This window comes from Lineus longissimus, chromosome 13, assembly GCF_910592395.1.
Source record: "Lineus longissimus chromosome 13, tnLinLong1.2, whole genome shotgun sequence".
In the NCBI taxonomy this organism is placed as follows: Eukaryota; Metazoa; Nemertea; class Pilidiophora; order Heteronemertea; family Lineidae; genus Lineus; species Lineus longissimus.
Genome location: NC_088320.1, coordinates 12329501 through 12356253, shown reverse-complemented (window position 1 = coordinate 12356253; position 26753 = coordinate 12329501). Strand labels below are relative to the sequence as shown.

Below are 26753 nucleotides of genomic sequence, written 5' to 3'. Positions count from 1 at the left end.
TTGTATATTTCACTATGGTAATTTTTATTCATTTCCAACAAAGATTGTGGCATTTTCGCCAATCAATCGGTTCCCAATTCTGTCCTACGAAGACAAAAGGCAGTATGATAACGGACCATGTAATTTAGACATTTTGCTGATTTCGCGAATGCAACTTTTACATAATGAGTGATGAGCGGACAGTTTGAGTTAAGACTGATGTAAAAATTGCGTAGGAAGTGAAGCCATGCCTGGCCAAAAGTCTTATAATGGAGTCGTACAAAATATTAAAAATTGGTACATTTATTACATTTATTACATTTTTACATTTATTACATTTACAAATATTTTACAAACTAAAAATATCTGTTGTAATCCGTGTTGGTTTTGGCAAAGGCATTATCACCGTGGGTAGAGGTATTGGTTTACCTTTGTAACAAAATGCGGGCCTTGCGCATCTCAAAATGAACTAATCTTTTGTCTGTTTCTTTTGCGTCATTATTTCCTCTCCGGCTAAGCACGTAGTTTTCCTGGGCAAACCGATACCTTAATAAAGACCGTGATTATAAGCGTAATCAAATTGGCACAGTTCGCATTGAAAATGTAGTGGATAGCCGACCTTGTTACTGAAAACGGAGTGACTGTTTTGCATGTGTCTGAATTTTCGAACTCAGAAGAAGAAGAAGTCAATGAGGTATTGTAAAGTAACATGACAAGTGTACGGATAATTTCGGTTAGCTCACTAGGCAACTCCTTTTCAAGGCAAGGCTCGTAAAACTGCAGGGTAATTTACTTTTGAAAATGAATAAGAAATATCTCAAGAAAAAACATGAAAACATACAAAAAATAGTACAACGTGTGATATAGTGCACGCATATGATTAATTATATCATCTTGCTGCATCTTGAGTAGCCTGGCAACCTATTTCAAGACGTGAAAGAAAATTTTTAACCCCACCCCTTTGTACCAAAAAAACATTATCAAATCGATACAAAATTATTGTCTCCTCAACAAAAATTCAAAAATTCAAAAATTCAACCTCGAGTCAAATGCATACCATGAGAGCAGTTAATTTTTTAGACTGGGGCCCATCAAAAAATCACTTGTTTTTGAAGTGTCTGCTAAGTTATTTGCCAAAAATAACTGGGACTTGTTTTACAGTGTCTTGCACATAGAATTTAGATTGGAAGATTTTGCAATGGTGATCTTTCAAAAGGGCCATAATACGGATTAGAATACGCATTCTCGTCGTTTTTAAACATCTGACGCAATCTCTCCGATTGATATTGGGAGCATGTTTTGCACCTGCACCGAATCTGGCATTTGGTGACAAACCATTCATGGTGCCTTTTGGCGTTTCTGTAATTTTGTTTAAATTTGCGGTAACTTAGACTTACACATTTGCACAAAAAAGTAGGCAACCTGCACTTTCTGAAAATATTTTCGACTGTGTCACAATAGTTAGCGCAAAGGAGAGTATGCATCACTTTGAGATAGGGTGCCATTTGTCCATTTGGAATTATAGGTATCAAGTCACTAACTATCGACTCTTCTAACTGAAGATAACATATGATCTCTACAGTGAGATATAGTAAATTATCATAAAGCGGAACTTTTGCGCCTACATTCAGGCATGATATTAGACACTGAAATGCCTTTTTATCAAACTGTTCGAAGTTGAAATAAGAACATTTTCTATTTGTTAACATTCGAACTGCATTATCAGTAGTCACTAAAATCTTGTGAGCTATGATGGGGGGCTCAATGGTAACATCACCATTGTCACCAAAGCTGAACACAAGCATATCTCCCATTTGTCTGGAACCTTTTTGTTTTTCTCTTTAAAATTCTAAATGATCCCACATTCCCGCCCCCAGAGCCAGGAAATATGCTTGTGATCACAATGACAAGTGCAATTCACGGTACGTAAAGAATAACATCAGTCAGACAAGTCAACGAGCCCTGTTTTGCAAGTTGTTAATTGGGCTACTGAAGATGAAAGTAAACTGATCCAAGTTTTTTTGCACAAAATAACATAATTAAATCGATGGTAAGTACAATCATCCACTGTATTCATCAAAAGAGCAATCTCTTGTGACATTAAATGCATACAATGGGATATTCAGAAAGTTCCGGTCCATGAATTTGTAACCCTGAACCCAGGTTGTTGTCGCTGTAACATAGGCTGAAATATTTGCACAAAATTGTCGGCAACTTGCCCTTGAGTGTGTATCATTAAGAGATAGGGTGCCATTTGTCCATTACGATGAATTATGGGTATTGAACCCTGAAAATCCCCCCCCCCACAATTTTTGCTACCGCAGTATTGATGTCCTCATAAACAAAATTGCTGACTTGCTGTCCTTCACTCGGCTGACCCAAAAATTCCTGCAACATCAACCACCAAAACAATATGTCCGAAGTACACATATTGCAATGACAGAATTTACCAGTACATTCAATTTGTATACATTTCTGGCAAAGGGGACCACAGCATTTCTATGAGGTCATCACTTTCCCAACAAGAAGATATGTTGAAAAAAAAAAGGATTACACTTGCCAGAAACAGAACAATTGCCCTGCCGGGTTAACAATCACGGTAGTTGCTAAAAAGACACCACAAGGAAAACCTTTAAATCTATGCATATCTTTCAAAACAACACCCAGCCCCCCCCCCCCTTCCCCTCAACATTACCAGTAACTTTAATATACATTTGATGAACCTTACTTTCTGAGTTTAGCGGAATCTTTTTGCGGGCCTTGCGCATCTCAAAATGAACTAATCTTTTGTCTGTTTCTTTTGCGTCATTATTTCCTCTCCGGGTAAGCACGAAGAAGAAGAAGTCAATGAGGTATTGTAAAGTAACATGACACGTGTACGGATAATTTCGGTTAGCTCACTAGGCAACTCCTTTTCAAGGCAAGGCTCGTAAAACTGCAGGGTAATTTACTTTTGAAAATGAATAAGAAATATCTCAAGAAAAAACATAAAAACATACAAAAAATAGTACAACGTGTGATATAGTGCACGCATATGATTAATTATATCATCTTGCTGCATCTTGAGTAGCCTGGCAACCTATTTCAAGACGTGAAAGAAAATTTTTAACCCCACCCCTTTGTACCAAAAAAACATTATCAAATCGATACAAAATTATTGTCTCCTCAACAAAAATTCAAAAATTCAAAAATTCAACCTCGAGTCAAATGCATACCATGAGAGCAGTTAATTTTTTAGACTGGGGCCCATCAAAAAATCACTTGTTTTTGAAGTGTCTGCTAAGTTATTTGCCAAAAATAACTGGGACTTGTTTTACAGTGTCTTGCACATAGAATTTAGATTGGAAGATTTTGCAATGGTGATCTTTCAAAAGGGCCATAATACGGATTAGAATACGCATTCTCGTCGTTTTTAAACATCTGACGCAATCTCTCCGATTGATATTGGGAGCATGTTTTGCACCTGCACCGAATCTGGCATTTGGTGACAAACCATTCATGGTGCCTTTAGGCGTTTCTGTAATTTTGTTTAAATTTGCGGTAACTTGGACTTACACATTTGCACAAAAAAGTAGGCAACCTGCACTTTCTGAAAATATTTTCGACTGTGTCACAATAGTTAGCGCAAAGGAGAGTATGCATCACTTTGAGATAGGGTGCCATTTGTCCATTTGGAATTATAGGTATCAAGTCACTAACTATCGACTCTTCTAACTGAAGATAACATATGATCTCTACAGTGAGATATAGTAAATTATCATAAAGCGGAACTTTTGCGCCTACATTCAGGCATGATATTAGACACTGAAATGCCTTTTTATCAAACTGTTCGAAGTTGAAATAAGAACATTTTCTATTTGTTAACATTCGAACTGCATTATCAGTAGTCACTAAAATCTTGTGAGCTATGATGGGGGGCTCAATGGTAACATCACCATTGTCACCAAAGCTGAACACAAGCATATCTCCCATTTGTCTGGAACCTTTTTGTTTTTCTCTTTAAAATTCTAAATGATCCCACATTCCCGCCCCCAGAGCCAGGAAATATGCTTGTGATCACAATGACAAGTGCAATTCACGGTACGTAAAGAATAACATCAGTCAGACAAGTCAACGAGCCCTGTTTTGCAAGTTGTTAATTGGGCTACTGAAGATGAAAGTAAACTGATCCAAGTTTTTTTGCACAAAATAACATAATTAAATCGATGGTAAGTACAATCATCCACTGTATTCATCAAAAGAGCAATCTCTTGTGACATTAAATGCATACAATGGGATATTCAGAAAGTTCCGGTCCATGAATTTGTAACCCTGAACCCAGGTTGTTGTAGCTGTAACATAGGCTGAAATATTTGCACAAAATTGTCGGCAACTTGCCCTTGAGTGTGTATCATTAAGAGATAGGGTGCCATTTGTCCATTACGATGAATTATGGGTATTGAACCCTGAAAATCCCCCCCCCACAATTTTTGCTACCGCAGTATTGATGTCCTCATAAACAAAATTGCTGACTTGCTGTCCTTCACTCGGCTGACCCAAAAATTCCTGCAACATCAACCACCAAAACAATATGTCCGAAGTACACATATTGCAATGACAGAATTTACCAGTACATTCAATTTGTATACATTTCTGGCAAAGGGGACCACAGCATTTCTATGAGGTCATCACTTTCCCAACAAGAAAATATGTTGAAAAAAAAAAGGATTACACTTGCCAGAAACAGAACAATTGCCCTGCCGGGTTAACAATCACGGTAGTTGCTAAAAAGACACCACAAGGAAAACCTTTAAATCTATGCATATCTTTCAAAACAACACCCAGCCCCCCCCCCCTTCCCCTCAACATTACCAGTAACTTTAATATACATTTGATGAACCTTACTTTCTGAGTTTAGCGGAATCTTTTTGAACATATTAGTTGGTTCACCATAAATCAAGTCTGAGGGTATTTGAAAAAAAATGCAAATTACAAATGACTATTTACATCGAATGCCTCGAAGCACTAGCATATCACCTTTCTCAAAAAGACTAATCTAATAACAAGTGATTTGGATTGATTGCCAATGCAACTAAAATACAAGTTACGGTATATGGATGGATTGCCATCACATGTCAAATGCTATAACTTGCAACTCTAGCATTAGCGACAAGAAAATTAACATGAAAATAAAATACAAGTTGCGGTATATGGATGGATTGCCATCACATGTCAAATGCTATAACTTGCAACTCTAGCATTAGCGACAAGAAAATCAACATGAAACTAAAATACAAGTTATGGTATATGGATGGATTGCCATCACATGTCAAATGCTATAACTTGCAACTCTAGCATTAGCGACAAGAAAATTAACATGAAAATAAAATACAAGTTGCGGTATATGGATGGATTGCCATCACATGTCAAATGCTATAACTTGCAACTCTAGCATTAGCGACAAGAAAATTAACATGAAAATAAAATACAAGTTACGGTATATGGATGGATTGCCATCACATGTCAAATGCTATAACTTGCAACTCTAGCATTAGCGACAAGAAAATTAACATGAAAATAAAATACAAGTTACAGTATATGGATGGATTGCCATCACATGTAAATGCTATAACTTGCAACTCTAGCATTAGCGACAAGAAAATTAACATGAAACTAAAATACAAGTTATGGTATATGGATGGATTGCCATCACATGTCAAATGCTATGACTTGCAACTCTAGTATTAGCGACAAGAAAATTAACATGAAACTAAAATACAAGTTACGGTATATGGATGGATTGCCATCACATGTAAATGCTATAACTTGCAACTCTAGCATTAGCGACAAGTAAATTAACATGAAACTAAAATACAAGTTACGGTATATGGATGGATTGCCATCACATGTAAATGCTATAACTTGCAACTCTAGTATTAGCGACAAGTAAATTAACATGAAACTAAAATACAAGTTACGGTATATGGATGGATTGCCATCACATGTAAATGCTATAACTTGCAACTCTAGTAAGCGGCAAGAAAATGAGTGAATTTACATACCAACACCACACTTATCATCACAAACCTGAGCAGACATGATTTTGGTGGACAGCAAATAGAAGAAATTATGATGGCCTTTCCAAGCAAGGAAATGCAATGCCTGGTCTTCGGGGAAAATTTCACCGATTTAGGACAATCTGAAAATGTGATTTGGTTGGTTGACCATTGCATATTATTTAGATATTTCCCATTTTTTCCTTTGACTTTTTCAACAAGGCGTTTCGTGCATTGCTATCCGATTTGATCATATGCTGAACTCGACTTTTTATCTGAGCATCAGTTCTGCTGCGCAGGACTGGAAAATTACCAACTACCCTCGAAATATCATTCTGGCGAGGGATTCGTTTATTCAAGAGGTGTCTCTTGAATCCCAGTTCTAATGCAGTCAGTTCTTCCTTTGTCCATCTTACCCTCTGCGTCTTTCCTCTGACAGTTGCTTTACCTTTTTTTCTAGGCATCTCCATACTATCATTTCCTGAATCACATTCAGATGATGAGCTGCTACTGCTTGCTTTATAATTTGAATCCATGGTTGAATCATTATGTTCATCAGAGTTCGGTTCTATATTTCTAATCTTTTTTCCCTTTCGAGCTGTTCGTCTTGGAAGAGAATCCGGAGAACGGTCGGGTGAATCATCAGGCGGCAATTTATTGGATTTTCTCGGTTTTCCTTGTATTCCTGTCAACTTCTTTTTCAACTTCCGCTTTTTTGGTCTTCCTTTAGCCACTGAATCATCAGCATGTGGACCATCAACACCCTCTTCACCGTCACTGTTCTTTCGCTTTCGTCGTTTGTTCTTTGTCTTCTTAACCATACCATTGGAATCACTGGCATGTTCACTGCATTCACCATCATCCTCATCCCAATCAACATCATCTTCTTCATCAAAAGCAGTCCTTGGAATATCTGAAACAAGTTTATTTCGTAAATGTTAAAACGTTAAAGAAACAAATGTATCAACATTCCAAATTTGATCCCATATCACCTTGACATTGATCACAGAAAGCATAATGATGTAAGTCTGAAGCCGTGCAAGTGCCCTGCCATTTCATATTTGCCCAGACTCAAGTTCATCGTCCTCATAACACATAATCCACAAAGTACTCTACAAGGAGAGGAATCATTTTCCACTCTTGTTCTGGCATGGCACTAAAGTTTAAAGAAAGTCAGACTTACTGTCTATATCAATTTCGTCCAATGACTTTCCGCTGAAGTTTCCAACCACTCCCTGGTCAATGGCAAGTAACAGTTTGGACACTTTAGCCATTTCTATAGTTGATTCGTGCAACCTGTAGGCTTCCTTGTGAATATCCACTGTGTGACCCATATGGTTGCTAAGCCATTCGACTTCACCAGGTGTAAGACCAAGGATCTGAAAATCAGGTAATGAAACATAATGAATTTCTAGAGTTACAATTAATTCTTACGTATGCTCAACTCTGGCATCGTTGGCACTCGGGAGTTCAACACAGTGAGTTAATTTTATAATGATTTAATGAGTCGGACATAATAAAACTCGTCAGTTTCGTAACAATTTATCAAAATAATGAAAATATCATTCTTCTTTTGTACCATGACTATAGCCCCCAGACAGCTTAAATCAGATGACCACACAAACAATTTCCTGAAGCATTTTGTCCATATGAGACAAGCGCCTATTTGTTCCTAAGCAGGACACAATATTATATTTGCAGGAATAAATAACCATATTTATTGTCTAGATTACTGCTGGTAATATTTGCTTATCGTTTTGGAGAACGGGAAAGTGGTGCTGTGATGGAACCACAACACTGACTTATCCTCTGTGATTTTGCTGGGGAATTTTGTATTTGGAATTTGCTGAAACATGTTTCTGTGGCAATTTAGAAATGTTCATGGTTTTAACGTGTGGGGAAAATCATGTTCTTTTCATCTCTGAACAAAGACGATTCTTTTTGAAATCTCCGCCCAAAAGGGGTCAAATGATGGGACATTCCCGGCGATGCCAAGCTGTCAATTAAAAAAGTAGCCAATTTGCAATAAGGAAATCTGAAACTTATTTGACTCAAGTCCCGATTCTCTACTGTCTCTGCGGATTAACAAGTTGCTTAATATTCCAATCCAGAGTTTTGACGGAGATGTAACTTTGGTATAGTTACTGTGTCCGTTTTATGCGTTGATTGTAATCATAGATGAAAGTTGTTAGACTGCACAGTGCATTGTAATAACGTGCACAATATCCTTTACAAAAAGATAAACCCAAGCTGATTGTAGAAAATCGTAAAAGATAAACCCAAGCGGATTGTAGAAAATCGTATAAAAAAAATTGAAAATTACTGCTAAAACGTTCAATTCAGTTTATAGAAGAAACATCTTTAATTGAGGGTTGTAAAACATACCTGGGTTACTGTCGCAGTGTATTTTCGTAATCGTGTTGTGGATATCAGCTCTGGTCTTAGACAACCTGCAGCGACAGCAGTTTGGTTGAGAACCTGAAATATAGGAGATGCTACTTCAAAATATAGCTCATTTCAGGGAATTTGTTGAAAAGGCAAAACTTGAGACAATAATGTCTTGACTTATCAAAACTTTTCAGTTATTGATCCCTCCTCATGAAATTAAGACTTGTTTGAAATTTCAGATTTGTCAGATGCCAGATACCTACCTTCCATGGTGCAAGATGATTTGTCTTGCATGGCTGTCCGAAAAAATATACATTGTTGACGACGTTGCAGGTCTCCCTGTTTCGAACAAGCAGGTCCATTGCTGTTACCCACTCTAGTTTAAGTAGGAGTGGGACCCTTCTGTTCCGTTTCCCAGGAAGCTGTACCATGTCCAGACTATAAATAAAAATGTGATGAAAAAATTAAGCTCAATTTCGAATTTTAATTTCGGCTGAAATGCAACTGCCATGCCAAAAAATTCGAGCAGGCCGGCCCTAGGCCTGCTGGTGTGTAAACAGTTGAGGTCGGCAAAAGGGTTGATAATCTTTCCCAAGCGATGTGAAACTTTAAAACATGATTGTTTTGGTGAATTTTTCTCACCGCATACAACTTGTTACTGCATATAGCGAGCGCAAGATCACGGTTTTCCTCTCCATGATTTGAAAAAGCAGTTGCCAAAATTCTGATATTAAAAGAATCGAAATCAACAGTCCTCACAACAACAATCTGTATAAATTTCGTTTACGTAGATTTCTACACCTCCGATAACCACATGTTGTCTTGGATTCTATATCTTGATGTAATCAGTGGTTTGAAATATATTCTCAATATTTCTTTCAATATTCAGCCTTTCAATATTTCAATGTAGGAGAATAAAAATCCTGTATCTCAGGATGTGGGGATTCATTAAGCGTAGGCTAATGTCTGTATATGGTCTATAGTGTATGGTCAGTTTATGGTCTGGAGTATGGTGGGTTCGATGGATTATGGAGTGGTGATGAATGGAAAAATGTCCCTTTTTTCAATCACCCTTACTTTTAGTAAATATTCTCGGCCAAATCCCAGCATTTTTCAATTGCTGTGTCCATATTTGGACATGTAGCAAGGTATTTGAAGTGTCGTAGCATTTCCGTCAGTAGTCATTTGTATCAGAAGAAAAGAGAGGCTCGGCTCGGCTCAGGGGTAGCCGACTTCGATGTTTGATTTTCATGCATGGTGACAAGATTTAGAATGTAAATACGAATGTCTATCGCTGGGGTTGCTGTGGTTGACATTCAAATCAGTTTTGATTTTTTTAGACATCTAGAAAGTTAGCTGTACTTTCAGATATATCCGCTGTGAAATTTATGGTTGGGTGAAATTGATTGAGAGCCTTTATGGCCTTGTCTAGGGATTCCCTGCTATGGGTCGAAATCATGAAAATATTGTCAATGAACCGTTTCCATAGAATTGGTTGGAACTCTTGGGTTTCCAAAAGTTGTGTTCTAGCATGTCTAGCCTGCCCATGAATAGGTTGCAGAAATTAGGGGCCATGCATGTGTCCATGTGTGTGCTGTGAAGGAAGTTTTGTCATCAAAAGTGCAGTTGCATTTGAGGATACTGCATCATTTTTTGTCAGGGTTTCTGTCGGGACAGGTTAGATGTATATACCGTCTAGGGCTCCCTTTGCAGCCAAAATCCATTCGGTGTGATGATTATTGGTGTAAAGAGAAGTAACATCTAAAGCGCTGAGACAAAATTTCCTAGGTATAGTAAGGGGTTTTCCACGTCCTCTTGTACGTGATTGAGAAAGTCAGTGGTATCTCTCAAATAGGAGGGTAGGAGGTACGAGGGCCTTGATTTGGGTTTCTACAACCTAGAGATATTCTCAGCTTTAATTGCCAGTATTGCTGGAGATAATCGGTCTGTTGGAGTTTCCGGGTTAATATGGGTTATTTTTTATTCTTGATAAAGAGGTCGTAAGGCATCAACCTATAAGGGCCTATACCAACATAAGCGATTTTCGGGAGCGTTTCACAGCCAAGGTACGCTTTTTTCGTTGGCATGCAACGCGGCTAAAGATAACAAAGTCTTTGGTTCAAAGATAAATAGCTCAAGTATCGTAAATGTACTTACCTCTTCATCAGCTGTACCTCGAGAGGTGATAGAGAGTTGACAATCTCTTCGTTGGCCAGTGCATTCCACTTCGGTCTATCTACGAAGCAAGACAAATTCATCTTGGCCACTTCTCCTCCCCTGCGCTTATTGAATAATGTAACGAGGCAGAACAACACTTCTGACAACCTTCTCCATGAACAGGATGATTGATGGTCTTGAAGGTCCTGCACACTGGTCGCCAACTGCTGTTGCAGATAGTTCTTAAACGACAACAAGTCGCTAGTTAATGGAAGTATTTCTGTTGCATTATACCGGCGCTCCTTTAAGCTTTGCAAAGCCTGGGTTGAAATAGACTGGGTCCATTCTGCATTGAATAGTTTTAGGAATGTTCGTGATTGCTCATCTATGTCCCGATCTTTTTTTCTGAGACCCATGCCTCTTTTTATAAGGCCACACCGTTTAAGAGAGTGTCCGAGATGTAGACCGAGTGAAGGGGTTCCAAGTAAAGGGACCCCACTCATTGTGGTATCCTCACTTACACTACACAGTTCTTTTGTTACATTGACTGCATCATCAAAATAACATCCATCAATTATTTCAGTCAGTGAAATGTTTTTCTTTACACTATCACGAAATGCAATCAAGAAGCGTGCTAGTTGTCGCATTCTTTGGGATATGATATAATGTTTGTTTCTTCCTAATCTGTTGAGAAGTATCGACCCAAATTTCAATATCATGAAATCTTTCTCGACAGCTGACTTTATAGGACCATGGCGCATCCTACTGATTACCGCCTCCCTCAAGGTTACAATATCCTGGCTGAAAAGTGGCTCATTAGCCCGTGTAGCACCTTCCAGGAAAATCCGGCACTGAACCTTCATGGAATGGCTTCTGTTCGTTTCTGAAGTTGTTTTATCCGTATGATTTTCCTCCTCAGCTTCACTTTCAAGCAAACAGTCGTTATCTTCAGCTGATGCATCGCTATTTTTCCCTCGATCATTAAATATGCAGGTTTTTACATGCCTCCAACACTCATCTTGATGCAAGAATGCCAAACAATAAATGCATGGCAAGTACTCCTCTGCGTTTCTGGCTACAGATGGTCGGCGGGACACAATGAGACTACCTTCTCCTTTCTGGAGAACCTTGATATTATGGCTAAAGTCTCCCATGTGCCGCAAACGTTCTTTTTCTTTATCCTTATGGGCTTTGTCCGAAATTGCCTGAATTTTGGCCACCTCCATTTCGTCTTTGTGAGCCTTTCCCCAATGGCGGGACACTTTACTGTCTAAGGCCCCACAGAAATAACACGAGTGGCGTCGATCGTAGGTTCTTGCACCATCACTCTTTCTCTGGTACACAGGTACTGTAACTAGAGAAAAAAACATGTTCACTGATAGCGCGACTGAGAAAAAATCATCATAACATGAAAGAATAGAGCAATTTTGAGTTAAATTTTGTCGTGTCTGAAAAATGAAACGGAAATTAAATGTCATATTATAAAATCAACTTGGTTTAGAATGAACTACACATCACAGTGTTAATGCACTATGTGCCAATGAACCATAACCGCTTTGGTTGGTGCAAAATGTAGAATTTGTACCATTTCAAAAGCATTCAAAACCACTTTATTCCTTATTTGATTTGAGATTAAGAATTGAAGTCGATACCTCACGGTCAGCATTGATTGTCTCACCTAAACCACTCGGTGGAGCAATTATTGGCCAAAACCTGGCACCGCCTCGGTCTACAACTTAGCGCCACCCTCACGGTTTTGGTGTGACAACCAATACCTCCAGTTTCATTGCAGTCACTAGCCGGTTATCAGCACTAGCATTAATAGCAATGATACATTGTATACCGTTCCTCAATCAGTTATGGTATCAGCGATGCCATTGATTAGTTATTATATCAGTGATGCCAAAATGGTAAATGTCAACTTGGATTTCAAAACATTGCTCGACATAATTCAGCCTGACCCTATCACTCATCAATAACAGAAATTACAAAGAGCATCATGCTAAATCCCTCCAAGTTCACATATGCTGCCAAATTCCTGTCGGAATAGTGAAAGTTTTGCATGACATTTTTAAGTGGACAGTGGGCAGATTATGTGGTCAACCAGATACATGCCCCCCCCCCCTTGAGCATACCAGACGGTCATAAGATATCTTGATAACTCCACAAGGCACATGGCGGATCGCCGGTGGGAGGGGAGGGGGATGGATGGCTTTGGGATATCACCAATATTTTCTCATGAATACATTTCCATCTCAATCATATTAGGTACACCAGCGACCTCAAACATATTAGGTGGACACGCAATTGTCCACTTTATTGACTTGATATGTTGAAACACTACCGTAAAACACTCATTCAAGGGTGCATGGTAAATATATCAGGTAGTCAAGATACAAACGGATAAGTCAGTTGCAATGGAGAAATATTTGACAGAAGAAAATTTGTCATTATGGGGCAAAAATATCTATTGCTTTATCTGTTGTAATCTATAGCAGTAGTTTTGCATCCTCGGAAGCTTCTCAGCAAAACAGTCAAACTGATCACCTCATAGGGCCAAAAGGGTTAAATGGATTGCATTCCCCAATTTGCTCCCTACACACTAAGATATTGCCCATAAATGGCTTCTTACCTGATGGGTATTTCGACTCTGTTGATTTGGTCTTCATCTTCGTTGTTTTCTTCTTTCCTGCTGATGCACTGCTACAAGCTGTTTCACTCGTTGAGGCCTAAAAGCAAGAAAACTGAACTAAACACCTTCGAATATTACAAGTTTTATAATTTGAACATGTGTTGGATCAATGTTAAACATGGGCAAAAGTTGGACATGACTGACATGTTCAAGCTGAATTTGTCACAGTATTGATATCCAAGAATTGGATGCATTAAATCGAAAAACAATGATTTCAAACATGTTACCATGAAATAGAATTTTCACATGGACACTACTCTTTTGCCCACTCTATCACTCAGAAGTCATAGGCATGAACAGAAATTGTTTTCTTAATCCCGTGTGTAAAGTACCTCTGGTCTCATATCGTTCCATCCATCAACTGCATCAGTGAGAAATCACCTAACAATGTACATGATTACGCTGTCGTCTCGGACACTAAATGCCTCATTTATGACATGTATAATGGAGTATCTGGCACCTACCAGAGGCAAAATTGCCACAGAAACATACGCTAAATAGTGCTCTTACCTTCTCTTTCTCATTTGCTGGTGGCTCCGGCCCATTCCTCCTTTCGACACTATTTTGCTTTTTACACTGAAGCTCTGACTTCTTATGTTGAAGGAAGTCGTCTATTTTGAAGAAACTCAGCTTACAATCTCCACACCGAAATATGTCTTGATTGTCTAATCCTGTCAACAAAAACAGCGGTTGCTTGAGAAATGCTGACATCAATTTTATTGCATCCATTGTGAAATTAGACCAAAATTAGAAGGTGGTTTATGTGTAAAATTGTTCGATTTAATAAATCTGGTTGGATTATTATTGTCATGAGTGTATCTAAATGGTACCCAGAACAAATAACATCAAGGGAAACAAATCACCAGGTCCAGGCACTAACATGTTGAAAACAGTGGAGTTTAGCAATTTGTCAGCACTCAATAGATTATGATAGGTATGCCACATACAGCATCACGTTACTGTAGATGTTTAGCCCATTACACCTACTCTCATTGAGATTGTGTAACAGATAACATAACAAAAGCCTTTTGGCGCCCTGCGTTCCACACCGTATTTATCTTGAAATGCATTTCTAGACTAACCTTCTTGTTCGTTTCTCTTCTCTAATTCACCAGACTCTGAATAGGGTTTGGATCTAACTTCTTCTGTGTTTTCACATGTCTCATTCTCCTGGGAGCTACTATCTTGGGAGCTTTCATTTGGTGAGTGATTGTTTTCGTCCGTGTCTTGTTCGTTCTGAAATTGAATGATGTAAAAGAACTATGTGGCATACAGAATGCAATCAAGAGATTCACACATAAAGCGATAATCACAAAGCAGAGATGATCATTGGATGGCGAATATGTAGTCGTCTGTTGAATTCATGAAGATAAATCATGTACTGTGCAGAAGGCCATAATGTTATATTCGAATGCTTGATGGCTAGCGTAGCAATATCAGATCCTGATACTGGGGAATGGGACTTACTAAACACCTCGTACCTGTGCATGTACATAAATTCCCTTACCTCGAACTTCATCATCCCATACTCCGATTCTGAGAGATTTAGTGACAAATTGTCTGAATGCAACCTTTGATCCATGAAAATCGTTGGAGATATTGGCAACCTTTGATCCATGAAAATCGTTGGAGATATTGGCAGGAGTTCAGCATATTCTGAAATCACATAATTATTTATTTTCGTAGGTATGTACAGCAATTTATTTTATTTGGGATACAGTTTTTGCTGTAATATAATTTTTCTTAAGATCTGTATTTTGTACTCCCAGATGATCACACAACATTGCAATTATTGTTTGATGTAAAGTCATTGTGACGTAGCTGTGACACCTCTGCTGTTTTATTCTATCACCTCATTATCGTCTGCTACAGTTACAATGTATAACAGCTCAGTGTATCAGTAACTTCGTCATAATTGGAAGCTTTGCAACATGCATGGATTAGAGAATGCTAAAAGTCGATCCTCCTTGGCGTGCATCATTGATGTCACTTGTCAGCTGCCATGGCGTCCAGTAGGAGTAGTAGTAGTAGTAGTAAGAGCACTAATGATAATTACCTTTAGGTCTAGGTTCTTGTGTATTCTCAGTATCTTCTCCAATTTGAGCACTATCTGGCTGAATTACAGAATTGCCTCTGAACTCATTGGGCAGCAGTGGGATGATTGGTTCTGGATGGCTTTGGATCTTGTCGACTTGGATTCTATTTTGCCGTGTTAGAACAGGGGTCGATGAACCTGAAATTTCAATTATATCAGCGTTCATGCATGACTGATACTACACACTGGCGCCATACTACATTCCAAACATTATCTAGAATATCATTATGCTGACTGTGCCATTATATATTAAGGCGTTATTTTACTCAAATTTAGTTTAATGCGCGAAGGCCAACATGATGGCTTTAATAGAGAAATATAACTGCAGCTATTGGAAATAACCCAAAATACATTAGTATGCCACCTGGAGAAGTTGGCGAAAACTTCATTTGGACGTAAGGGTAATTTTTCAGAATACAGGTATACACAGGATGGAATTATGAAATTACCTTTTGGATTTTCTCTTATATCGATCTCTTCTTCAGCAAGCAATAATGTCTTATCAACTTGGGTGATATCCCTGGGAGTGTTGGTGTCTAACATCTGAAAAAAAGCGCGAACGTCTTGATTGTTCATCAAAAGCTGACCAGTCAAATAAAGAGGATAAAACATGATAATAATGAACTTGCTTGATAATAGATTATTTGGACACTCACAGGGTGTAACAGCACTCAGCCACATGTTTGTGTTAAACTTTTCAGGGCAACATTATCAATGACAAGGAATTTAACAATATATTATGGCTTCGATCTATTTTGTAATCTGGCGAAAAAAACATTTTGACCTTTTATTGTCTCATAATGCGCATTCAAAGATTCCTACCTCATATTCACTGCCATCAAGATCTTTTCCAGGGCGCACATCATTGGGAATCTGGGCTTCAGCACTTGGAATATCAGACAATTCGGTAGTGTTGATGACCAAACAAATAGGATGCGGTTCGGCTGACCCTTAAATGTTGAGTGAAGATTCTATCATTCTCTATTTTGACACTCTCTGGTATCATAATAAATGTTCCCTAGGAATGACTGTCTCAACCTATGCCACTGTAACGGATAGCAAAATGAAACGGCCAGGGGCCATTGTGCTCACCGTATACATCTTTTAGTAGGCAGGATCATGCTTAGTTTAGAGGTGAATATGGTGAACACAATCAGGCATGAAGACTTTTTTTAGATGTGTATTGATTGTCAAGTAATAAGACAGGGCAGTATATATAAGTTTATGATCCAACCAATAATTGTCTATGACATCAACAAGATCAATATCGTGTGATTGCTAAGAGTCCCTGCAATAAAAAATTCATCGAAAAAAAGTCATTAATAAGCGAGATATTGCATGTCCTACTTTTTCAGTTTTGACTCCCTGGTGGCCGAATCAAGAATCAGATCAGGCCAAAATTCGGTGTCAGAGATTATCTGATGTAGGGGGTTACATGTACCAACTTTCAAGTTCATAGCTTCAGCAGTTAAGAAACGTGCCATAGTTACACTCTAATGGCCAATTTACGCCATTTGACCTCTGTGACCTAGAAAAGGAGGTCAAATCCAAAAATCGTAGGACATGTGGTGTATCCTTGCTAGAAGTCCCTGCCATAAAAATTTTATCGAAAACAATTCACTCAAATAAGCAAGATATTGCACTTCTTCCTTTTTCCATTATGGCCCCCTGGTGGCCGAATAAAGAATCAGATCAGGCCAAAATTCGGCATCAAAGGTTATCTGATGTAGGGGGTTATATGCACCAAGTTTCAAGTTCATAGCTTTACTGGTTAAGAAACGTGCCATAGTTTACACTCTAACGGCCAATTTACGCCATATGACCTCTGTGACCTTGAAAAGTAAGTCAAATTGAAAACCCGTAAGACATGTGATGTATTCTTCCTAAGAGTACCTACCATAAAAATTTTATCGAAAACAAGTCACTTATAAGCGAGATATCACACTTTTTAGATATCCACTTTTGGCCCCCTGGTGGCAAAGTTGAGAATCAGATCAAACTGAAATTCAACACCAGAGGCTATGTGATATAGGGGGTTATATGTACCAAGTTTCAAGTTCATAGCTTTAGTGGTTAAGAAACGTGCCATAGTTTACACTCTAACGGCCAATTTACGCCATATGACCTCTGTGACCTTGAAAAGTAGGTCAAATTGAAAACCCGTAAGATATGTGATGTATTCTTCCTAAGAGTACCTACCATAAAAATTTTATCGAAAACAAGTCACTTATAAGCGAGATATCACACTTTTTAGATATCCACTTTTGGCCCCCTGGTGGCAAAGTGGAGAATCAGATCAAACCAAAATTCAGCACCAGAGGCTATGTGATATAGGGGGTTATATGTACCAAGTTTCAAGTTCATAGCTTTAGTGGTTAAGAAACGTGCCATAGTTTACACTCTAATGGCCAATTTACGCCATATGACCTCTGTGACCTTGAAAACAAGGTCAAATTAAAAACCCGTATAATATAAAATGTATATTTGCTATGAGTACCTACAACAAAAGTTTTATCGAAAACAAGTCACTAATAAGCGAGATATCACACTTTTTAGATATCGACATTTGGCCCCCTGGTGGCCAAACAGAGAATCAGATCGGACCGAAAATCAGTGTCAGAGGTCAGCTGACCTGGGGCATTCTGTGTACAAAGTTTCAAGTTCATAGCCCTAGCAGTTAAGAAACGTGCCACTGTTAGGATACGACGACGACGACGACGACGACGACGACGACGACGACGGACACAGCGCTATCGTATAGACTCCCCTTACGGTGAGCCAAAAAAAGTTTATCGCTTCTCCATTTTGCTCCACGTACCATTTTTCAAACCTACTTTAGAACAAGAATACTTCAAATGATAAGCTTCCGATATGTTAGAGGGGACTTCCCAAGGTAGAGGGGACTTTTTCAATATTGTAGATACAACACAAATATTATGGGGACACAGAATGTCACATACGGCAAAGGAAAGCCTCCCCCCTCTCCCCGAATCACAACGAAATGCCTGTGTTTTATCATGATTTTGGAACAAAAATACTTCAAATGATAAGTTTCCGATATGTTAGAGGGGACTTAGATACAACACAAATATTATGGGGACACAAAATATCACATACGGCAAAGGAAAGCCTCCCCCCTCCCCGAATCACAAAGAAATGCCTGTATTTAATCATGATTTTGGCAATAAACATTCAGAAAAGTGTATGCGAGTTGTTGTTGTCCTTATACTGAAATGCCATGTCAAACCCTGTGTTGCAGCGCGTTTCTTCCCAAATAAATACATTATCATGAGTGTGCAGGTCTACTGTACTCTTATGGGTTAGATATTAGTACTTACCATTGGATGGCTGAGTCATGATCGCCCCCACTTCAGCATCAAGGATGATATCAGTTAGCTGCTGTTCTGCAGATATCGCCGAGGCTTCAGTATGAACATTCAACGCCTGTAAAGAAAGAACATTTTGCATCTAATGTCAGCTGGTTCATTTATTAATATCTGAAAAGGAACATGTAAGTGCTATCAAATAAATTTTGCTGATAAAAAAAAATAATAATTTTGCTAATTCTGCATCAAATGCAGGTCGGAAACTTATCAGCAAAATTGTATTTGATCACTAGATCTGGCTGTCACTGCAGCTTATTTTATGATCTGAAGAAAACTATCACTCATCAGAGGGAGTCAGTTTGATGTTTACTGATGGGTTTAACCGAATGACATAAATAACTTACCTCAATTTCATTTATCTCCAAATCATCGCAACTCAGCTCGTGCACAGACACAGGTGGTTCATGACCATCTGAACATGATGAAGGCTGTTCATTACTCTCCTTCACAACATCACAGATTTCATGTGTCTCATTGTTGATCAGCAGGCAAACTGATTCAGATGCAGCGGAACCTGAAATGATACAGCATAGAACTTTCCAATTTAGTGATCCTATTGCAATGCTGACTCTCTGATGACACACATGTAGTATGTCCAATGATCGTTAGAACATTAGAGCCACACACATCATGTTATATAAGGGACCATCCGCAATCTAGATAGATTTTCCGATGCACATCAACACTGTAAAGAAGACGAATCTAAAATGCATTGGACAATAGAATCATGGAACACGACTTTTATATAAAGATGATATTTCCTTACCTTTAGTATTCTCTATTTTCTCCACCTGCTCATTGATGATAACCTCTCCAGAACTCTGTGCAATATTGTCATTTTTCTCGAGCACATTTGATGAATCTGAAAGACACATATTAAACCGTTTTAGAATCCTTCGATCAATGAACTGATGTCGAAAATCCGGTACAGTAGTTCACCCCACTGATTTCGCTATGAACACACGTAACTAAAGAAATAAAGATGGTGCAGAAGAATAATGATTGATTTGGAGATAGGTAAAGTGTGGCTCTATCAACCTCAAAGAAACAAAAAGCTGGCAACTTTGATTTCATACATCTCGATCTGCCATTTGTTTGCAGTAACATATTGCTGCGTTTCAATGCAAGCAAAATGCGACACAATAATACTTTATGGAGCTTTTAAAAACATTTACCTTTGCCATTGTATGAGTTCTGTGAATTGTTTTCAAGACTGTGTTCTGACTCCCTTTCTCGACTAGAATTTGTTACAGTGTTGACGTGTTGGCCAGTTGGCGTTCGGGGCATTTGGGTCTTTGACCTGCTTGATTGGTGATTTTTGTTTTTGGCTCTGGTTCCGTGCTGATCATTTTGTCCCGGTAATTTCTGAAAGTTAAATTTTTTTGCATATTACTCCACTTGGTTGTTTTAATATAAACTTTATAGCAAGAGCAGATAGTAGCCAACAGTGGAGATCAGTTCATTAATTCATCTGAAATAGAACTAGACGTACGTGTAATCAATTTTTTAAACACTACAGGATCAGTGTAATTATTTAACTAATTTACGATACCCCCAGTCAATTGCACTTTTTTTGACGGACGCCCACATTCAGCCTATGTCTCCTCATGGCATCTTGACCCTCAATGTATTGACATTGTTCAACTTCAAGACAACACACGTCAGTGTGGGCGAATGCTAATGGAGGCAATACCACAGAAATTCAGTATGCCCCATGATGATCAAGTTGCAACAGGCTTAATTAATCATATTATATTGCGAACACTAGCATGAAGAAGGATCATTAGACTGGTAGATTCAAAATCATTTGGCCCCTTAATACATAGTTATGGGGACATGTCCAGGAAGGGTTATATATCTCCATCAATGAAGGCATTCACAGTGTTAGAACTCTATCGTATCAAAGGGAGAACCCAGATACTGACAAACCATGACGAAGCCTGGCCTGTTTGCTCGAAAAACAACCAATTTGCATGCATGTATTCTGGCTTTAGGTGGACCAGCCTTCGACTTCTTAACGCAAGTGTGTCCACTTATAATAGAGTGAAGAGGACAGGGGTCCACTTACAGGGAAAATATGGTGAACTCTCACATTTCTTGAAAAAATGCACGTATGCTAACCATGTTGCTGGCTCCCCAGCCAAATCGCATTTTGATCTATGTTAGATCTCTTAATTCATAAATGAACTGCAGAAAAACATCAAATATCATGGGTTATCCAAAACCCAGTCGGTCATTGTACGATTTCTGCCAATTAAATTGTAATTTCCAGATCAACTGATATTCAGCTAGGTTGTAAAGTTGAAAGCAGAAGAGCTCCGAGCGGAGTAGTGACCAGATAACCTAAACACGATTCGGAAAAAGTTTCAGTTCTAGTAAGTGACAATGTTTGTTTAGCAGACACTTGAAAACATACACATTATTTTGTCTGTCTCGCTCCATGATCATGTTCTACCAATCATATTTCGGTGGGGGCACTTGCATGAAAAAATAACAACATTAGACTGGTAGTTTTAAAATCACTAATCACTTGGTCCTTCTTTATATCGAAAATGCCATAGTTATGGGGACATTTCTTTCAGAAAGAGGCATTTTCAACCTAATGTCGAACTGGAACTTTTTTAAGTGGACCGGTCTTCAGCATAGCCGATCGCACTTCGTGTCCACTTAAACGTAATTAGTTCAACGTTCAGAAAGTGCATACACAAAAAGGGGAGACCTCTCATATTCTTGGATTTTTATGCATCAATAATATCACCAGTTCTATGTATGCTAAAATGCACGAGTAGTCTGTTTAAAAGAACTTGAGTCTTCGTGACAATGAATTTGTCAGAGGTTAATTGAATCATCCAAGAACAACTGATTTTCCCTTGGTGTCATGCCACACTACGACAGGGTCTAATTATTGATAAAAAACAAAGCTTACTGGCTTGTCAGATGTTCGCCATGGTAGATCTGTAACACCATAATCGTATCGTAATTCCTCGCCAATGCCAATGTTCCTGCTGGCAAATAAAGCCAAATATGGCTTCCCTTCCTTCGCAACCATTCTCATTGAACAATTGTCCGACCCGTTCACGCCATCATTCACTAAGCGCCCAAGACTTCCATCGTCTCGTGTTGCATCGACACTGAAATTCAAACAAATAAATTAGCCATGCAAGGTAATTACCCTCAGCAATCAAACCTCGTATAAAAAAATGCATTACAATATAAAGTAATCGAAAGTTCAAAGTTCGGGTGGAACAAACTCTCCTATATAATTGATATATTGTCTGAAAGTTGTAGCATGCAAATATTCACGACATATGTTGGTAGTCCAGATTGTACCTGCCCCCTGACAAAGTCTCAGTGCATATTCAGAAGTAATTGTTTAACTCATAATATGTAGCTATGTCAGGAAGGAGCAACTGGATGACAATGGTCGAAGCGGGTGACGTTCTAGATCAAAAAACAATACAGATACTCTTTACTCATCTCCAACATTCGAATTCGAATTCGAATTCGTATGAGCAATGCATTGTCCCTCCCGCGTGTCAGTCGGTATCAAAGCAATTGATGCTTCATCAAGTCGTAAGCAAGTTCCTGAATGGCACCCTATTGCTTGCGGGCCTTATTGTCTTAATGTTTATTAGGTCTAATCTAGCTCACTGATCTGCGCCAGTTTTCAAACAGGGAATGAAAAGGTTCATTTTCACCGCCCAGGAACATGTAAAAAGGAGGCTGAATCGATTGTCGTGCGAAATTCCCTTTAACCGCATAATTTTTAAATGCAAACACATTAAAACTTACCACATCGTTTCACTTCCGAATTTGAAAAAATACATAAAGCTTCCTAAACCAGCCTCTTTGTAACGTTCTTCTCTAATTTCAGCTTCAGCTGTTTTTATCACCTCCCCCTTGTAAATCAAGAGGAAGTCACCCTTTTCAAAAGGGACTTCAGTGAAAACACCCCTACCTGAAATAAGAAAATATGATTTTTTGATAGGCCTAAAGATAAACGTGTGTTCGATGCAGCAGTGGAATGGTTGAAAATGGTTGCACCATCTAAACTATGGTTAATATAGGGCACAAGCACTCTTAGTCTTAGAAATAAATGTTGGTGAGGTTCTGAAAAAATCTTTAAAAGTCTTTTGGAAACAAAATACACACCCCGTAGAGGTTTTTGAGACTGTGGAAACCTTCTTACTCTGCTTTGTCGCGTCGCTGCACCTCCACGCAGGAGTGCATATTTGTGCTGGCCGAAAAACCAAGGTTTTCAAAAGGTCAAACATATTTACAAATATTTCAAAGAGTGTTCCTACGCTTCATTTCTCTGTTCACCAGAAAAACAATATGGGGAGGCTGACTCTCAATCATAAGATGCATTGTTAAGGGTTATCAGTCTGATTATAAAATGCCTCCCGATACAGATGTCAAGGACTGATATATTGGTAGTTGTGATGCACATCCGTTTTGGTAGGGACACATAAAAAAGTTCAGCCCATGCAACACGGACATGCAGAACAAGACAGGACGGACTGACTCAAGCACACAAATGGTGAAGTCTACACTGTTTGTATATAGACTGTAATACAATGTTCTGTTAGGGGGCATTCATTGGCTAAAATAAAAGGTCGGCCTCTGTCACAGCATGGTCACAGGAAGACCTGTATCGATAGCCCAATATCATGGGCATGGCGATCCTGCGGATTCTGCGGAATCTGGGCGGAATCAGCATAAAAACAGCTCGAGAATATCGATATTATGATAAATTATCCTTATAATAAATATTTGTAATATTCCATAACTGTTAAATTGTCTAAACCGCTAAGATATCAAGCATTTCGGAAAAACCCCAACATGCATGAAAAAAATGTCTGCATTCTATTATCGGACGATTTCCACATTGGTCTCGTTAGGGAGTTTTTCCCAAATGTACGCGATGATGACGTGCCCCATTAACAGGACGTAACATCTATTTTAAAATGCGTTTCCAAAGTGAATGCATGAGGACAACCCATTTGTGTCGTATATCACATATATGCCCCTGATTCTGCAGGATGTTAAATCGGGTATTTTATTTCTTTTAATAAATCATAAGCGTCACATTTGCTCCTAGCTCTGTTCACCATCCCAAATGGCAATATTGCGAATTGGGCCGGACAATCACGAAAACCCCCAAATATTATACATTTTTTCCTGGATAATTCTTACAGTGACCATTCTCCCATGAAAGACAGTTGCTTACGCTACACAAAAATCCAAAAAAATCGAGGGTCAACCATTGAACTTTTGAGATATGTTGAATTTTGCATAAATCAGCGAAAAGCGCACCAACTGGCACTGGACGGCATTTCAAGACGGGGCCGACGCACATCCCAAGTTCAGTGTACACATACGTCGGCAACAACAGTATAAATGCGTAGTTTCTTGTTAGCCGCCTGTTGAGTAGCGCTCTAGGTTTCAGAAACTCAAAAAAAACATATCTTTGCCAAAACAACTGCTGAATCAACACTGACATACTGTAAGGACCGAGAAATCAATGATTTTAGGAACTACGGGGGCGCAACCCAGGCCGAGTTGGTAATAAAATAATAGGCCGAGTCACACGTCATTTTCGCTCATTCGTTAATTTGTTAATATCGTGCAGAATACAATAGGGATGATGGACACTTTTTCCAGGGGACATTTTAAACTTCTACACTGGCCTGGTTGACACGTCTCTCTTTATTTTACAACATCGCAAAATCGTGCACGAGCAACATACGATTGCCTTGATGATCCATCATTAAGATATTCAAGTCACATGATGACTGATGATGTCCAGGACTCTCAGATGACAAATCAGTTTAAACAGAGAATTTCCCACTCTCATGATAATAAATAAAAGATTTTTCTAAAACGTCCACCGGAGTCAATCATCCCACTCTTGATGACCAAACAGCCAGCAAGATCATGCGATGACAGGTGACAAGCCCGAGATCCTGGCAACGATCCTTAAAACACCCAAGTCCCAGGAGGCGAAACGACTAATTTTTGGGTAGAGTGACTCTCGGACACTCTCTTGATTTTAGCTTGATTACATTACATCACGGCAGCGGCCACCGTGGGGCCTAATGGTTTTAGGCTAAGTTTGGGGGCGAAAATGCTGGGGGCGAAAACGTCAGGGAGCGAAACTACCGGATACCAATCCGCTGCAGACCAGATTCCGCAGAATCCGCAGGATCCGCTAAATCGCCATGCCCCAATATCATTCACATTTGTTAAATGCTTTTCCATATTTTAGAACTTCGCGAAAATTATTGTCACGTCTGTGTTTAAGCCTTCGATAAACAATGAGAGAAACACCGCATGATGGATGGATTTACATGTTTAAAGGCAGTCAGATTACCTCACGTTGGAGTCGTATAACTAACATCTATTGCGTGAACATGACTAACTTCGGAACTTTTGAACGCCTTGATTTTAATCTATATTTTAGCCCCACCCTCGCGGTTTTGGTGAGACAACCAATACCTCCATTTGATCTAACAAACGTTTCAGTGTCATCAATAATCCCTTGGCAGTTCGCAATACGGAGAAGGATTAAAATGGTGCAAGTTGTCAACCATATATATCATGTGAGTCGTTCGAATGTGCGATGACAAATAATTTTTCTATCCCTGCACTCGGGTGAAAGCTCACTGGCAGCCTCATAGGGTAATACAGGCTGTCCTTGCCTATAACGTCTTTGAGTGACATTACAATGAGGCCCGACGGGGTACATAATGATTATGTGTAGGCCTGACTTCGCATGTCACATGGATATGAAACCCAACGATATTGGTCAAATGTTCTTACGCCAGACTGCCACAGTCTGTGGACGGGGAAACTCATTCATTGAGTTGTACACATGTTTTGAAGATCGTTATTCGGGAGCGGTGCACAAACGACTCTTGGCGTCAACCATAAATTTGGCCTGCTTAATATCAATTGCTATCTTACTCAAATGATCCCTCACAAATGATTGAAGAGCAACCCAATAAACGTGAAATTGACTTCTCTCATACTAGATAGGAATGAATAGTGGTTCTTGAATAAAAAAGAGGGAGGAGTTTATACTAAAAAGATTTCTTGAATATTCACACCCACTCCTGGTGATAACCCATTGTGGGCCTAATTAAATGTATGGTACATCTTCAGTTGTACAAGAAGGTATAGAATACGTTATAGGCAAGGAAAACCTGTATTACAGGTCCGGCCCGCTGGTAAGAGCGTTCAGGATTTGGCATGCGTATCCATTTACCCCTGGGAGAGTCGAGGGGAGAAAATCTTGATCAAGTACACAAAGACGAATGAGCTCTCCTACCCAAGAGCCCAGAGCTCTAACCTCTATATGCCACATATTGCCCTTATTGAGAACCGTGAGGATGATCCACATCCTCTAACATGTAAAATCAGAACGTCATGAAACTAGAACACTGCATTAACGACTAAAAGAAGGCAGTAGCTGTTTCACAGGTGTACACACAACTGCTACCCCCCCCCGCACACAAACACAGACAGGCGACCGCAAATACCATTTCCCCTACCGGAAATGGTAACTAGCAATTAATCGGTCGACACAAATGGGATTTATGAGGATCTTACTAGAAATCGCTCAATCTTAAATTCAGTCCTGTTGCTCAGCATCATAAAAATGCAAACAGAGCACAGCAATTACCGCTTAAGACAATGGGTATAGGTCATTTATCTCAGTCAAAAATTTGTTGTCCTAAAAAAGGGGTGTAGTGTAATAATGCCTCGTGTCAAGAAGAAAAACATACACATTTAGTTCGAAGCAGGGGGGACACCATTCAAATTTAGCCTACATTTACAAGAGAGGTAAAATATGTGGCGGGGGGGGGAGCATTGCTAAGTAATTGGCTGTTGTTTTCAGAGCCAGGCCAAATGTAAACTAAAACTTTCTGGTGCAAAGTGTTTTTTTCTTAAAACTTACCGATATATTCATTGATGTATCTCTCCTGGAATCCTTGCAGATCACTTCCACTGTCAATAAA

General features: G+C 39.0%; 1 protein-coding gene across 1 annotated transcript; it reads right to left on the bottom strand.

Moving 5' to 3' along the window:
* On the bottom strand, nt 1-26753 carry LOC135497576 (uncharacterized). Its single transcript, XM_064787329.1, has 19 exons — nt 26693-26753; nt 22525-22690; nt 21659-21863; nt 19908-20097; nt 19499-19594; nt 19077-19246; nt 18685-18790; nt 16169-16296; nt 15796-15889; nt 15308-15484; nt 14759-14907; nt 14334-14487; nt 13762-13922; nt 13192-13288; nt 10560-11913; nt 8666-8840; nt 8400-8492; nt 7198-7393; nt 1-6927 (listed from the first exon to the last, which is right to left on the bottom strand). The coding sequence occupies exons 2-19, from the start codon at nt 22557-22559 to the stop codon at nt 6197-6199; spliced, it is 4311 nt and encodes a 1436-aa protein (XP_064643399.1). The 5' UTR covers nt 22560-22690; nt 26693-26753; the 3' UTR covers nt 1-6196.

Coding starts and splice junctions, on each gene's coding strand:
- LOC135497576 (XM_064787329.1), bottom strand. CDS start 22,559: ATGTATTTTTTCAAATTCGGAAGTGAAACGATGTG. Junction 14,908..15,307: donor ACAAGAACCTAGACCTAAAG/GTAATTATCATT, acceptor ATGTGATTTCAG/AATATGCTGAACTCCTGCCA. Junction 14,488..14,758: donor ATGGGATGATGAAGTTCGAG/GTAAGGGAATTT, acceptor ATTCAATTTCAG/AACGAACAAGACACGGACGA.